We start from the raw sequence: 16778 nt of genomic DNA on the forward strand, positions 1-16778 counted from the left end.
GAAAGAAAGAAAGAAAGAAAGAAAGAAAGAAAGAAAGAAAGAAAGAAAGAAGGAAAGAAAGAAAGAAAGAAGGAAGGAAGGAAGGAAGGAAGGAAGGAAAGAAAGGAAGGAAGGAAGGAAGGAAGGAAGGAAGGAAGGAAGGAAGGAAGGAAGGAAGGAAGGAAGTGAGTGTAACTAAGAGGCAAGATCATATGGAACATGTATTTTATAAGCATACAAAGAACATTTAAAAAGTATTCCTCAAGTGGAGCTGTGGCTCAAGTGGTAAAGCACTAGCTTTGAGCAAAAGAAGCTTGGAGACAGCACCCAGGCTCTGAGTTCAAGCCCCAGGACTGGCACAAAAAATAAAAAGAGTACTTCTCCTGGAATCTGCCCTTTATTTCATAGACATGGAGTGTTCTAGAGTCAGTGGAGGCAAGGCTTCCTTTTTCCCTTGACAGCTGCCACTTACCTTGTATCTTGAACTATAAAGGAAGTGAAATGGGATTCACATTGGCCATGTGACCTCAGTTAGGGCTAGTTCCTGTGACTAGGGCTCGTGATCTGCCCACTGTGTTTAGCATGGGTTAGCTCTCCCTGTACCAGCTACAAGCCATCCTCCGTGTTTTGGAGGATGAAGGTCCTACCCAGGTGTCTATACTCGGATCACTATGAGTCTTCTACTCCAACTTTACCAGGAAATGAATTCAGCAACCAAGATGACCTCAAGTACAACCCTGGAAAATAGAGACCTGGCAATATGCTCAGCCTCTAATCTCTTATGCAGGTTTTCAGCTGGTTGTCTTTTGTTTGCTTTTGCTTTGTTTTTGATGGTAGTACTAGCATTTGAATTCAGGGATTTGCACCAGCTAGGAAGATATTCTACTACTTGGGCCATGCAATCTAATCCCTTTTCCACTTCCTGCTGTGTAGCTGAGAGGACAGGTCTCTACCAGCACACCTGATTTTTCTGTTGAGATAGCATCTTACAAACTTTTTTGCCCAGGCTAGCCTAGAATCGCCATCTTCCTGCTCTCAGCCTGCCACATGGCTGGGATGACAGGCATGCAGCTCCACTCCTATTTATTGGTTTGGATGGGGAAATTCAAAAGCTTTTTTTCCCCTCTGGACTTTAAACCATGATACTACTTGTCTTAGCCTTCTAAGTATCTAGGATTACAAAAATGAACCACCATGCTGAGCTGGTCTGCCTTTTTGATTACCTTTTCCAGTAATTTCTGGTAGTCGCTTAAGACTTTATCTTGAGTTATTTTGTAATCAGTTTCTCTGACAGATTCATGTGTGCTGTTCAGAGCAGCATTATTAATTTCTTCATTTTTCAAATCTTGTGCCATTGTTCCATGTGAGAAGAGAGAAAACTTCTATGTCTTAATATGTAAATATGTTTTGTACCTCTCCAAGGAGGGGTAAAATCAGCAATTTCTCCAAATTCATTATTCACAGATGTCACCTTTTTGCCTAATCCTAATGTCTTAGAAATGTAATTTCTCACTAAATCATTAAGGAAAATGTTGATACTTATGTCATTGTTGTCCAATAGCACAAAAAAAATCCTAAAATCTTGGCAATTGCCTTTCGATTCAACACTTCTAAAGAGTACCCTGCCTAAAATTACTTCCTTAAACTTATACCCTAGTAGTAGCCAACAGTCACCATAAAAAAAAAACAACTATACAAGACCTTATTTCACCTATGTCAGGGCCTCTTAACACACTTCAGTTCCCATTATTGGTTCTGGGAATGGGAATAATAGTATCACCGAGGATTTGGACACTTACCTGAGCGAGTCTAGAGCATCACTGACAGCATTGGCAAAGTTGATATCCGTTGGGACATTTTTATATTCCAAACAGTATTTAGGTCTGACCCCGAGAATCTCAACCTCACAGCCTAAGAAGGAAACAGAAGGCAAATGGTTACTCTGATGCCAATCTTTAAGGTAGGGTTTGAAGCTGACGTCAGAGACCAGATATTGTTAGTCAAAATAAATTTATGTTCATTTTCACAAACTAAAAGAACTGGTAAGGGCTGGGAAGGTGGCTCAGTGGTAGAGTGTTCGCCTTGCATGCATGAGGCCCTGGGTTCGATTGCTTAGTGCCACATAAGCAGAAAAAGCCGGACGTGGAGCTGTGGCTCAAGTGGTAGAGCGCTTGCCTTGAGCTGAAATGATGAGGGACAGCACCCAGGCCCAGAGTTCAGGCCCACGACTGACAAAAAATAAAAATAAAAAGAACTGGTAAGCTAGAAGTGATGGCTCCTGTCTATAATCCTAGTAACTCGGTATATGCTGGGGGATCTGAGAATCAGACTGGGCTGACAAATCCCAGACTCTTGTCTCCATTAACCAGCAAAATGCCAGACTAGAGATTTGGTGGCTCAAGTGACAGAATCAACTAAGAATAAAAAAGCCCAGTGAGAGTATGGAAGCTGTGAGTTCAAGTCTCATTACTGACACCAAAAAATGACTTCTACATGATGCTTTTTGCCTCCTTGGAGCAGAGGATCTTAAATGTTATCCCTGTGCAACACTGGTGGCCCATGGCAGAGACAGCAATAATTTGATAATGGAAACAAAGTAAAAATTAATGAGCACACAGAAATGCCTTCACTATAATTGTTTTCTATGTACTTTTCAAAACTATGAAGTCTTGACTGGGAGAGAGGAAAGGAAGGGTAGCATTGTCCAAAAATAAATGTATTCTTTACCTGAATTACATAACTGTAACACTTCTGTACATCACCTTTATAACAAAAAGTTAAAATAAATGAAATATGACCTAAAGAACCTATTAAATCTCTAGTACACCATGCCTATTTTGGAATCCAGCATTGGTAGAATCTGATTTGTGAGATATTTATGAAATAGGCATTTTGGTATCCTGTGGCACACAAAGACTAACTGGACCTAACATTCCAGTAGATGAGGGAGGAGCAAACGTCACCAAGTTTAACACAAGAATTCTGAGCCATGGCTTTGACTCTCCCAATATGTAGTAAAAGAACCAGGGGCATTCGGATATGAGTGGGTTCAGTCTCTCTGCCCCAGTCTTCTCTTTTTCTCAGAAGTCGAGCAGCAGGATGGAGGAAGGAGTCATACACAGTGTGGACGCATTAAACAAAGGAGTAGTTCATGTCTTGTGTGAGCCAGAATAGGACAGCACAAGATTTTTATCGCACGACTAAGAATGGTGTATAACTGAAAGCTTATGAATTATTTATTGCAAACAGCAGTTGACCACAGAAAACTAAAATCATGCAAAGGAAAACTGGGTGAGTGGGGGCTGTTGTAGGAGGCACACATCTTGGGGTGGATCTTGTGTCACTGCCATAACCTGGGGATAAGGTTGTTAGGCAATATTAAGATAATTTTTATTATATACATGCTTTGCCTAACAAAACACTTCTGAGAACATAGTCTAAAAAACTACAGTATAGTTGGGTTGTGGCATATACATAGAGCAAAATGCCTCAAAGGGATGAAAATGATGCCAATTATAGTTATTGATATAATATTGTAAGTAGAAAAAAAGACTAAAATAATATTGCCAAAGGCAATTCCTTTTTGTAAATATTTAGTGCATATTTATGTCCTCAAAAGAAGAAAAGTAAGTACAACAAAAGGTAAGAAAGATTAATTTTTTAGTGGTTTGTGTAGTAGACTTGTGGGGTGGAGAACTAAACTAAAACCATGCTGAACTTATCTTCCACCTCTTATTACTATGGAAACAATAAGCTTTTCATTCTCAAGGTTTCCTTATGGCTAGGAATGCTCCTGTAGCCATGTTCTGGGATCTACTGAGGAACTGAACTTAGTAACCACTGAGATCTACTTGTGGTGGAAAGCTTTGCTTCCTTATGAAAGATAAAGTTGTACTATTGGCACTGTCTCTCCATCTTTCATAGTTTGGAATTCAGATAATGAAGACATGACCTCCGGACCTGTGGCAGCCACCTTGAAATTGTGAAGTAACCACTGTTAATATGAAAAGGCATCATGTTAAAAGAGCAGAAGGATAAGGAGAGGCTGGGGTCTACAAATGACAATGATAAATGGGACATAATAGTGCACATAATCCCAGCTATTCAGGTGGAGACCGGAGGATCATGAGTGTGAGGCAAACCAAGAAAAAGTAAGAACTTATCTAAAAAACAAAATGCAAATAGAAGCTCTAGAGGCGTAGCCCAATTGATAGAGAACTTGCCTTGCAAGTAGGAGGCCCTGGATTCAATCTCCAGTATTGAAAGGAAGAAGAAAAGAAAGGAAGGAAGGAAGGAAGGAAGGAAGGAAGGAAGGAAGGAAGGAAGAAAGGAAGAAAGGAAGGAAGAAAGGAAGGAAGAAAGGGAGGGAGGGAAGGAGGGATACATGGATGGAAAGAAAATAAAAGTTCCTACATGATATAAATAACTTCCTTGAGCTTTTCTTAGCATATTTTCTATTATTTTCAGCTTTTTGTTTCCTGCATCTCTTTCCTCTTCATGATATAAGTGGATAATTTTAGGTGGATAATTGTTTCCTCTTAGCGTTTTGGTACAATCCCATTGTATTTTAGATCTCAATAGTTCTGTTACAAAGTCACTGTAACTCTTATTGCCCTTTTGAATACTTTTCTCTCTAGCTATTTTTAAGATTTTTGCATTATCTTTGCATTTTAACAGCTTCAAAATTCATAATTTTTTTCTTGGGTTTCATAGCACTTATTTTTTTGTCAGTTGTGGGTCTTGAACTCAGGGTCTGTGCACTGTCCCTGAGCTCTTTTTGCTCAAGACCACTTTGTGTTACAGCTCCTCTTCTGGTTTGCTGGTAGTTAATTGGAGCTAAGAGTCTCATGGACTTTTCTGCTTGGGTTGCCTTTGAACCCTGATCTTCAGATCTCACCCTCCTGAGTATCTAGGATTACAGACATCAGCCACCAGCACCTAGCTAATAAAACTAGCTTTGATGTAGCTGTTAATTTTAGAATTCTTATTCTCTCTCAAATATTGACTCTGTCTCTTTCCATTTCTCTTCTTCTATGGTCTTTCCACTGTGTTTCATATGTGTTTTGCATGCTTTTGTGCCTTTTAATTCTCTTTGTCCCTCCACATTTTGCCTGGATAGCTCTGTTCATCCTAGCTCTGGTAGTCCTAGAAATTTTTTCCAAGAAAGATTTTAATTTACTAATGCAAGTCTCCATTTTTCCCTTAGTTCTTTCTTCATACTTCTTGAATGTCTCATATCAAAGTACCCATAGATTTGAATCTATTGTCTGCTTTGTTTCTCTTGAGTTGGAAAGGCTAGGCCTTGTTTTCTATTTGGGGTTACTTCCTATTCTCTCTGAAAATTTTAGCTATCATTTAATAGCTATATCTTGTTACCATCACTATAAGTAGTCTTTGCTTATAGTGGTCACTTAGATTGAGGGCAGGCCACTTTCACCCATAGTGGATTTATTCATGGATTAAAATGTCTCAAAGCCAAGTTTTGTCTTTATGAAGGCTTCCCTCCCTTGTCTACATGTAGCTCATTCTTATCTCTAGGATGATGTCATTCACTGTCACAATTGAAGGTGTGGAATGTTTACAAGTTCTCTTCTTCTTGAAGGGTCCTGAACTCCATGTTTTATTTTTTCCTAGCCTATGATTCTGACAAAAGTGTATTCAGTTAAGCCTCTCAACTCTTGCTTTTGAGGTTAGCATTTGCCTGGACTAGAGATGTGTGACTGACTGCCAAATCTACCTCTCTCAACATTTCTGTTGCATGTACATGAATACAGACATATAGCTTCAAATTGCTTAGCCTGTTGCTATGTCAAGTAGAACTCCAAGTTTTGGCAAATAATTTTTCATGTAAAAATTATGTATTATTAGAAGTTAGCTTATTAATGATAGGAACAGAGATGTTCTATAAAAATTAATTCATGTGTCCATGGACAAATACAAAGTTCTTTAGAATGAGATAAGACTAGAGTCAATTCTAATACGTCTTAAATAGAAGCTAGACATGGTGGTATGCACCTATAATCTCTATTATTTGAGAGATGAAGGTAGGAGAATTATGAGTTTGGGGCTAGCCTTAGCAAAGTTATTGAGATCCTATCTCAAAAACAAAATAAAAACACCGAGCTGGGAGTATAATTCAAGTGGTAGCTTATTTGCCTGGCATGCGTGAGGCCTTAGGTTCAATCCCCAGTCCAGCAAAAATGGGGAAATAAAAGTCCTAAGAACGCTGATGAAAATAGAAGTACTAATGTCATTTAATTCCTTGAATGTCAAAATTCCCTCAGTTAACCTATAATAATTTTTTTGGGGGGGTCCGGTCGTGGGGCCTGAACTCTGGGCCTGGGCACTGTCCCTCAGCTCTTCAGCTCAAGGCTAGCGCTCTACCACTTGAGCCACAGCTACACTTCCGGCTTTTTTTTCTGCTTATGTGGTGCTGAGGAATCGAACCCAGGGCCTCAAGCATGCAAGGCAAGCGCTGTACCACTGAGCCACCTTCCCAGCCCCCTATAATAAATTTTAAAATAGCTCAACTGATAATTAAATTTTTCTTAATTTAAAAGCAAACATTATAGGGTACCTTTTTAAAAGTTTTGTTACATTGTCACTAGGTTTATTCATTTTTTCCAAGATTTTTGCCATCTGTTTGGTGCTGGGGGCTTTTACATACTGCCAGAATGACAGAAACAATGTGTATTTGTGAGACGGTTGAATGAGAGTCGTCTTCTTTTATATAAAGGAGTATAGCAGCACCTTTAGTCAGGATTATTTTAGCAATAAATATGAAAGCTAGGAGCCTTTAAACTATTCCCTTAAAACCATTCTTGCCCAAGGAGATCTTTTTTTTTTTTATGCCTTACTAGGCCTTGAACTCAGGGCCTTCATGCTCTTTCTTGGCTTTGTTGCTCTACCATTTGAGCCACAGTTCCACTTTCAGCTCTTTGGTGCTTAATTGAATAATAGTCTCATGTACTTTTTGCCCCTAGGCTGACTTCAAACCTTGATCCTCAGATCTCAGCCTCCTAAGTAGCTAAGTTTGCAGGTGTGAACTCCCACACCTGGCTCTTGGAAATACTTGAGATCTCAGTTGGAAGACTTTGCAGTTAGGAAAAGATGCCAAGCAGGTGCATTCTATGGGAACTGTAATGTCCAGAAAACACAAAGCTAATAGAGCATTATCATTTACTATATATCCAGATGATGCAAGAGCCAATGAGCCATCTTAACCAAGCAACGATCCTACCCTAATCCAGCAGAGATGTTCCGAATATAAGTCCTGTAGGCATCATTAATTTGGACAGAAGGGATGGACTGCCATGAGGAACAGAATGAGCACACAACTAGACAAAGATCAGGAAAGTACACTTCTATTCTATTGGTCTCTCCTAAGTGGATTCTCAAAAGAAAACCCTTTCATCTCATAATTAACATTACAACCCAGCATGCGTAAGTGACTGGCAGAAGAAGGCCAGCAAAAAATTACCCCGGAGATGTAATGGACTGTGAAGTCAATGGAGTTGTTGGTTTCAGAGATAGAAAAGTTAATTATTCTTGATGGATTTGTGTGGGCATTTAGTTTTGTTTTGTCTTTATCTGATAGAAATGAGCAGACTGGAGGGGGTAGAGCTGTGGATTCATGAGCTGTTCTATAATCAGTAGTCTGTGGGCTCCTTTTCTGGATTTGCCACACGTTCCCCCTGTGAACATGAATGTGGGCGAGCATTGCTCAACCTCTAGGCTGCTGCCTCCAGGCCACTTTCATGGCTTCATAGAGAACATGCAGTTTGGTCCAATGAGAGCATTACAGATCAGCCCACCACCACAGGGAAGCATGAGTTTCTGAAGCCAACAACGAAGACAATGGTAATCTGAGAATAAGATTTGGGCTTCCTGATAACCGTGAGGGTATGTTTTCTCTTTACCCCATTCTGTTCTTCATCATTCCCAGGGAGCTTGGAAAGGAATTGTCCATAATTACCACTTACTACTGTAGAGTCTACCTTTCACGCCGGCTATTCCCACCTTATGCTCTCCAACAAGGCAATAAACAAATAGTAGGAAATACAGTGAGAGAGATCATAAAGACAAACCAACTAGACAAACCATGATGACATGGTGCAAGAAATCTGAATGCATTTCTTCTTCAAGACAATTTTTACCCATCAGAAAATCATTTTAATAGATTCTTTTTCTATAAGACTTTACTTCCATGGAGAAAAATGCATCAAGACAAATACACTGTGTTTGATGTCCCATAGATAGGACATCTCTGTGCAATTACCAGATCTCATGTCCACAGCCAGCCGTCTTCCATGAATCCCATTCTTTTGACCAGGTCGAGGCTGGGAGAAGGCAATGTCCTTAGGTCTCGCTCTTCGCCAACCCATCACATCTCTGAGCTCTGGTAAGGGTCTACTGGGACCAGTGTTTCCCTAATGTGCCTTGCTTTCTTAGGACCACCAAGTTGAAACCATAAAAAAAATCACATTTCTTTCCACTTCCTAGAGGCCAGGTCTCACCTTCTAAATGTGGCTCCTGCTTGCCAACTTCGACACATCTTGTAACAATAACTCCTATGAGTTGCGTTTTATGTGATGGGAGACAGGTGTGCAACTGTTGAATACATGTCTCAGGAGAGCTTATTAAAACAGCTAAGCCAATTAACTCTCATAGAAACACGTAACCTTTTCCAGGAAACTACATCTGAGGCTCAGAGCTTGTGGGAACAAGTCTCTGGGGGGTGGGGAGGGGAGGATGGCCTTTGATCTCAGAGGCCTTTTCCCCAGGGTGAGCCTGGCTCATGGGGTGAGCAGGACTGTGGTAGTGATTCTCCTCAGATAGAGAGAAGGGTGAGGGAGGGAGGGAAGCTAGCCTGCAGCTCACTGCTGAAGACTGGCTTTATATTCAGAGAGTGATGAGGTGGGAAGGACAAATTAGATGAGAAGCAGCTCATCCTTTAGAGCCGAGTCTTGAAACTCTGCGGAACATCACCCAATGCGCACAGAAAGTGGCTCCTAGGAAACAAAGGTGAGAGAAAGAGAGAATGTCGCACTCAGCTGTGAGGTCTGCTGAATGAGGCCAAAGGTAGAGTTTTCATTTCATTCTGTCTTTGTTAATTATCTTTGGATCAGAAAAAAAAAATCTCTAGTTCACGAGTCCAGCCTCCGACCACGCCTGGAATTGTGGCTCTGAGATGCCTCTTACTAAATCCTCAGGTCCAAACATATGCTTGAAGAAATCACCAAGGATGTCAGCATGTCTTCCTGTATCACATGATAGTCCTTGGCAAAAAACTCCTTCCCTGAAGAGGTCATTCATTAAACTGGTCTTTTAATCACAGCACACAGGACTTACTGAGTATGCAAGAGGCTGCCAAACCTTTTCTAGTAAAACTTACTTGGGTTGCTGAGCTTTGCCCTGAGAACTCCAAGGCCTTAAAACTTCCCATCCCATGTGTAATGAGAAGTCTTTTGGTTTCTAGGCATGTCAACAGTTCTGAGCCAGGAAGAGGCTGTGGGTGAGTGCTGTACCTCTAGTCTCCTTTCTGCATCCCTTAGGTAAGCTTCCTGGAGGTCAATTCTGCTATGCTAGGCAGCGCAGTGCCTTTGTCCATTGCTTCCTGGACCTGCACCCTGAGACATCAAACATTCACGATCTGTTTTTCTTTCTCCATGGAGCTGGTACCTGGAGCCTCCATCCCTCTCTTCCCTGGAACTCCCCCTTCCAGTCCATCACTGGTAAAAATGTCTTATCTCAGAATTCTCCTGACACTCTAAGGGGTTTGAGATTTAGTCAGCCACCTTTGAGCTCTTGTACAAATTTTTGAGTTCTTGGTATGACTTTGCAGCTTTGTTTTTGAGGTCAGATTGCCATATAAAGTTAATCAAATGGGCTCAAACCAAAGCACCTTCCCAGCCATTGAGGGCAGATTACAGCCATTGACAATATATTCCAGCCAATCCACTGCGCACTTATGTTATTTCATCCAACATGCCCAACAAGCCTGCGAGGTGCATATCTGTGATTTTGTGGAAAGGTGATGAAAGGAGACCATGGAGAGGTTAAGTGACTGTACCCAGTGCTCACATTAACTAAATGGCTAAGTTGAATTAGAGCCCATGCTCTGCCTCTTTCCTCTCCATTTCCTTCCTACAGCTCGCCCAAGGACTCTAGCAGAGTGTTAGGAGAACAGGGGACTAGAAAGGGAGGGGGCAAAGCTCTCTCTCCCACCATAGCAAAATCCCTGTGAAATGTTGGATTATGTGCAGGGAGCCCACAGGTCTACTTAGCACTGGCACAGCAGTGGCTGGTTGGGTACCGCTGCCCACCAACCCTGCTTCTTGTTCCCGGAGATATTTGGTTCCAACAATGAGTAAGGAATCTAAACCATGTGGGCTTCCTTCAATCACCCAAAGCCCAAGACCCTGTATCCTCTTCTGGTGACTAATTTAATACAGAAAATAGGAACTTCAAATGCGTTTCTTCATCGTTGGGCAACTCAAGTCTTGAAGGCTGCTGATATTCTAGCCGTGCCAAGACTTCTGTAGACTTAGCTAGAACTCAGGTGCCACAGCAGATGTCTTTCTGTGGAATTTGAACTCAGACAGCCATGGATGGTGGCCTAATTCACAAACTTCTTAGTTGTATAAACACTGAACTTCCATTTCCTCCACTATCCTGAGCTGGGGAGGTAGGTAGGCAGAAAGAAGTCTTTTACTGAGACCTTTGCAGATACTCAGATAGGAAGAGGAGTTCTCACTGGAGCGCTCCAGGGATGCTGAAGGTCAGAGTCCAGTGTCTATTCTCAAGCAGATGAAGATGATGGGCCACCTCACTGAGTTCCTGAGCCTTCCACATCAGCATCTGCTTTGAGTGAGAGGGAGCCTTTGCTAGAAATGACCCTTGGCCCTCCACAAGCTCCCAAGCTGGAAGAATGCCTGGAACCTCAAATCAGCCCGTTGAAAAGCTATCAGATCTGTGGGTGGCACTTCACCTTGCAGCACACAAAGGTTGAGATTCCCAAGGTGGCTTTTCCTTTAGTTTATAAGGTATGAGGCCTGCTGTGATGAAATACTGCAAGGCCTGAGTTATGGCATCATCGGTTCCTGTTGAAATCTCTGGCTCAGGTCAGGTGAGAGTAGAGGAGGTATGGAAGTGGAGGATGAAACACCAATGGTGTGGCAGAGGATGGCTCAGAGCTTCAAGGCTGAAGGCTGCTTTGTAGGGAAGACCTGGAGCAGCATCCAGAAGGGGAGTAAGGCTACAGAACCCTGCAGCAACTTTCTGGCTGGAGTTTGAAACTATTAACACCACATACTGACCACTCCCTCTTCCTACTTCCTGCCTTCCTTATTTTCTTCTCTACCTTCCCCTCTTCCAAGGACTCACAAGTTCTTCCCTTTCCTCTTTCCTCCTCCTCCTCCTCCTCCTCCTCGCTTCCTTCTCCTCCTCCCTTCCTTCTTCTCCTCCTCCTTCCTCTTCCTCCTCCTCTTTACACCTCTTCTTTCTCTCCTCTTCTTTCTCCTCCTCTTCCTTTTCCTCCTCTTCATCCTTTGTTTCTTCCTACTCCCCTTCCTTCTCCTCTCTCTTTGTATGTGATAGTACTGGCAATTGAACTAAGACCTCTTGCTCTCTCTTGTCTTTTCCACTCAAGTGCTCTATCAATTAAGCCACACCACTACTTCTGGCTTTTTGCTGGTTAATTAGAGATAAGAAGTCTCCCAGTCTTCTGCCTAGGCTGAAAAACTGCAATTCTTAGATCTCTGCCTCCTCAGTAGCTAGAACTGCAGGCATAAGCCATCTGTACCCAGCCTTTTCTCTCTTCTTTCCCTTGTTTTCCATCCTCTTCAGTTTTCTTCTTCCCGTTTTACTTCAATATTAAATTAAATAACATTTGGTTTTCTATTCCAGATGAGGAACTCAATTGATCATAGGAAAGTGTGACCTTACAAAAGTGCGAAGAGGGGCTGGGGGTTTAGCCCAGCGGAAGGGCGCCCGCCTGGCGCGCACAAGGCCCTGGGTTCGGTTCTAAGCCCTGGGGAAAACAAACAAACAAACAAAAGTGCGAAGAGATGTACTAAACCTCCGAGGGCGATTCTCACTGTATGTGTCCTGCTGTGATATAGTCACATTTCACACGGGCATGGCTGCAGCAGCAGGTACTATGCTTCAGGGTGCGAGGCTATGGCATGTTCAGTCTGAGCCTTATGTGTCTGGAACACAAGAACACGGTCACAGAATAACTACATCGGTGAACAGCATCACCAGCTGACTGTTTTCAGAGAATCACTTTCACTAAAGGAGTCCTTACTGTCTCCTGCCACTCCAGCACGGAGGCATGAGTGGGTAAGCTGAGTGCACTTGAAGGCAGTATGAAAACACATTGTAGATATTCTGCAAGCATGGCTGATGGTCTTCATTGAAGACCCAAGGGAAGCAACTGGCTCCCCCAAGAATATATTAAATAGTTTGCATAGGTGAGTTGAAATAAACTTGAAACAAAGCAATTTGCCTGAAAATAATTCAATCAACACACCAATGTAATCTGTGGCCCCTTTGGTATGCTCAGAGGATTTGTTCGAGGACCCCTGAGGATGCCAAGACACAAGCTTACATCCTGGTAGGAAATGGCATAGCATTTGTGTATGAACCACACACATCTTCCTGGATGCTTCATGTCCTATTTTGATTACTTATAATTACTTATACCTAACACAGTGTAAGTGCACACAGTCTCAAGGGTTGACTATTGAGGTTTAGAAATGTTTAGAAAATGGTAACAACCTGCATCACTTTTTTTTTATGCTATAAAACCAACACATCCTAGTTGTAAGGTAAGTCAGAAAAATATAGACAAGCAAAAAGTACATGAGCCTTTAAAGTTGTACCCGGTGGCTACTACTGTTTATCACTTCAGTGTGCATCTTGTCACATCCTTTTCTATATTTTTATGTACACGACTGCTGCCTATCCTGAAACAGAATAGTTCTCTTCACAGTGTGGGATAATTTATCAGAATACACTTAAGGATGTCATAATTCATTTCAGTAAATCCTCTGTGGCACCGAAGACTGAACCAATTGCCAAATATGTGTCCTCTTAGACCTGGTTCTCATCCTTCCTGGTGGTTAGATGTGGCCGTGTATAATGTTCCAGCCAATAGAATGGGAGCAGAAGTGATGTGGATCAGGGCTGGTTCACAAAATCCTTCACATGTGATCTCTCAGACCCTTCATCTTCTGTGGGACCAAGGAAGTCATGCATTGATGATGGCTAAGCCACAAGATACCTGAGTGCTTATATCATTATTTGAAGGAGAGTCAGCTACCCCATCGTAGACCCAAGGTTCTGAGGCTTGTTTTAGCTATTGATCAAACCTTGCTAATACCCACTGTCCCTTGAATATAAGTACCTTTCCATAGCACAGAGATAAACTTGAAAGTCGGGACATTTTTCTAGTTTTATGTAGACCAATTTCTGCCTCAGTTGGTTAGCCAGAGACTGACTTACTCCTTGTACATTCACAAATATGAAGTATCCCAGCTTGTCTCTGAACCTTAACAAATGTTACTTTCCTCTGCCCCAGTAACTCCTATGAATCGCTATAACATGTACACTAAACACTGGGTTACAATGTATAATAGTATAATAGGCATATGGTACAGGGTGCATATACAATCTAAGTATATGGCTCATTGCAAATAAAAAATATTGTAGAATATGTTATACAAATCTGCAATATATAGAAGCTAATCTATCATAATGTCTCTCATACTCACAATATCATCCATATTGGGTAACAAATGCTTATTTTTTAGCTATCTTTCCTGCCTGAGGAGAGGTGTCCTGTGTAGCATTGGAATGTACAAATACTTAATGGGATTTAGGGGATTCACTAACTAGAACAAAACAAAACAAACAAATAAACAAAAGTTTTTTTCATACTTTTTCTTGTTTCATTGAAAATTGCCTTTGTAGAAAACATTGTGCAAATTTTATTATTTAGGTATTACACTTATATAAATATAGGAATATATTTACATGATATAATTTCTATTTTTCTTCTAAACATCTACAGCATGATGTATAATTATCATTGCTTCTATTGAAGGTAAGACTTCATTGCAACATAAGGATACTAATGGAAATCCTGGAGTTATTATTATGGATATTTCTTTAATCTAGTTTGTGAAACAGAGAAATTTAACAGCTATGAAGTTCTGAGCTCACCAGCAATGTCCCAGCTAATAAATCTAATGCTCCCTTTATAGTTGCCACAAAGCTCAGTGACATTTAACACAAGGGTGCCCACTCCCCTCAAGAAGTCATTGTATTATTTTATTTCTATAATAGTGTGTGTCACCAGATTTAAACTAGTGAAACTTTCCTGTGCTATCAGATAAAAATAATACTATTTTCATATACTGTACTTTCTACTTTCTCCTGATCCCTCCTCTTGTCTCTCAAGTCTCTTCTCTTTGGTTCTGTTACAGAATCATCTTCCGTTATCTGGCTATTTAAACATGTGATTTCCTTAAGGCAGTATTTAGGACTCTTCTCACACGATCCAACTTCTCCATATCCATGGCTTAAACAAGTCCTATTTTTATCTCCAGCTCTCTATGTGCCTCATGACTGAATCAACTCAATCTTCATACTCCTCTGCCCCTAATTGCTTCTCTTCCAATTTCTTTACTCACATGGTAGTGAAAATCATCATCCGTCCAAAACCAGAAAATAAATATCATGCCTATCATTTACCAATCCCTTAATCCTAAATCCAACCCGTCAGATCCTGGTAATTTTAATACCTAAATTTGTCTACAATCAGCAATTTCTCACCAAGTCTACTACTGAAGTCCAAGCTACACTCATCTCAATAATGTGTTGCCCAGCCAGCCACTCCTCATCCATCCATTCCCATGCCTCCATTCCTTCTCCACATTGCAGCCATGATAATCTTTCTGACATGAACTATGATGCTGTCACTTCTTGCTTAAACATCTTCCAGTGACTTCTAAGCCTCTTGAGGAATCCTTGTGTATCCTACACCTTCTTCATCTTGACTCCTCAGCCTCTCTGCCTCTCCCACATCACACCCCTCATCTCTGCCTGCATTTGCTTGAACATTCCATGTTTCTTTTTATCTTTTCAAGGACATTAACACATGCTGCTTTTTTAGTCCTCCCTGCTGGCACCTTACCCATCCTCTGGGCCATGAGCACATGACCTTCTCCAGGAAAACCTTTGGCAAGCAACCCTCTCAGGCCACAACAGCTCCCTCATTAGATGATGTCATAGTGAAGTACACTCTTCACTGTTATACTTTCCATAATTGTGCTTTTACATGCATTTGGATTAAGTATTAGATTGTTATCTGTCTCCTTCACTGAGTGGTATGTTCTTAGGGATAAGGGTAGAAGTTGAAGAGAGCCCATATCTGTTTTAGCTTATGGCTGTCTTTTTAATTCATTTTGTATTATCTTTCATTGTACAAAGGAGTTGCCACTCAACAAAGCAGTTTATAAATACAATGCAGCTTGGTCAATGTCATCCCTTCAAACATTCTCAGCCATCCCTCCCAACCTACACCTTCCCTCAAGTTCCTTAATTTTGTAGGATATGCATTGAATTTTTGATGCATTCTCCCCCTCCCCAATCTCCTTATGGCATCTTCTGAGACTCTATCCCATAGCCTTGAGTCACACTCTTCAAAGATGTTTCATGAAGTGCATTTGCCATGATTTGTAAGCCATACAAGTGTATCCCCAGATTTTCCTTCAAGACCTTCCAATCACCACAATGCATGCTGCTGAAAAAACTGTGAGCACTTTTTGCCATGGTACCATCTTGCAAAAGAAGACTGGGTGTGGTTGGAAGCTATGAAAACTTTGTATGCTGGAGCAATTGCTTCTTCGGGCAGCAATCCAGAGTCAACACCTTCTTGGTGTCTCTGTAACAGAAATGGTTGTCGCCTAGAAATCTTGCAGAATGCTTGGGAAGATCTTTTTCTTTTCTTCAGAGACAATCTCACATTTGAAATGTGAATTCGTAATCTTTTTCTTGCTGACACAGACAGACAACACCAGTGATGCACAGCTTGCCAAAGTTACTGACAAAGGAAATGATGCAATGTGCTTTCTACCCAAAGAGTCTTAATAAATTCTGACTCAGACCTAGCCTGGCTGGACAACATTAATTGCAGCAACGTAGGGTTCCTCTGATAAGGTGATAAAATTTTAATGCATTCACTTTCCATGACAAATAAAATCAATTAGGTATTATGGGTATAAATGTGTTACCACAACAAAAAATTTCTTGCAGTCCTGATCATTGTAATACGTGAGTACAATAAATGTATGTTTGGATTTAATTTTCTTTTTTTTTCGGGGGGGGGGGTCCTGTTGTGGGGCCTGAACTCTGAGCCTGGGTGCTGTTCCTCAGCTCTTCAGCTCAAGGCTAGCGCTCTCCCACTTGAGCCACAGTGCCACTTCTGGCTTTTTTCTTTTTGCTTATGTGGTGCTGAACCCAGGGCCTCATGCATGCAAGGCAAGCAGCCACCTTCCCAGCCCTGGATTTAATTTTCTTTGTTTTTTTGTTTGTTTTTTTGGGGGTTCGGTCGTGGGGCCTGAACTCTGGGCCTGGGCTCTGTCCCTCAGCTCTTCAGCTCAAAGCTAGTGCTCTACCACTTGAGCCATAGCACCACTTCTGGCTTTTTTTCTTTTTTGCTTATGTGGTGCTGAGGAATTGAACCCAGGACCTCATGCATGCAAGGCAAGTGCTCTACCACTGAGCCAACTTCC

General features: G+C 41.4%; 1 protein-coding gene across 1 annotated transcript in view; it reads right to left on the reverse strand.

Annotated features, from left to right (window-relative positions):
* Enpp6 (ectonucleotide pyrophosphatase/phosphodiesterase 6) overlaps positions 1-16778 on the reverse strand; it is an 85968-nt gene that overhangs the window by 31119 nt on the left and 38071 nt on the right. The window contains exon 3 of the mRNA XM_013025289.1: positions 1779-1890. Coding sequence (XP_012880743.1) covers positions 1779-1890 — 112 coding nt within the window. The remainder of the gene's footprint in view (positions 1-1778; positions 1891-16778) is intronic.

This window comes from Dipodomys ordii, unplaced genomic scaffold (assembly GCF_000151885.1).
Source record: "Dipodomys ordii isolate 6190 unplaced genomic scaffold, Dord_2.0 Scaffold4, whole genome shotgun sequence".
NCBI lineage: Eukaryota > Metazoa > Chordata > Mammalia > Rodentia > Heteromyidae > Dipodomys > Dipodomys ordii.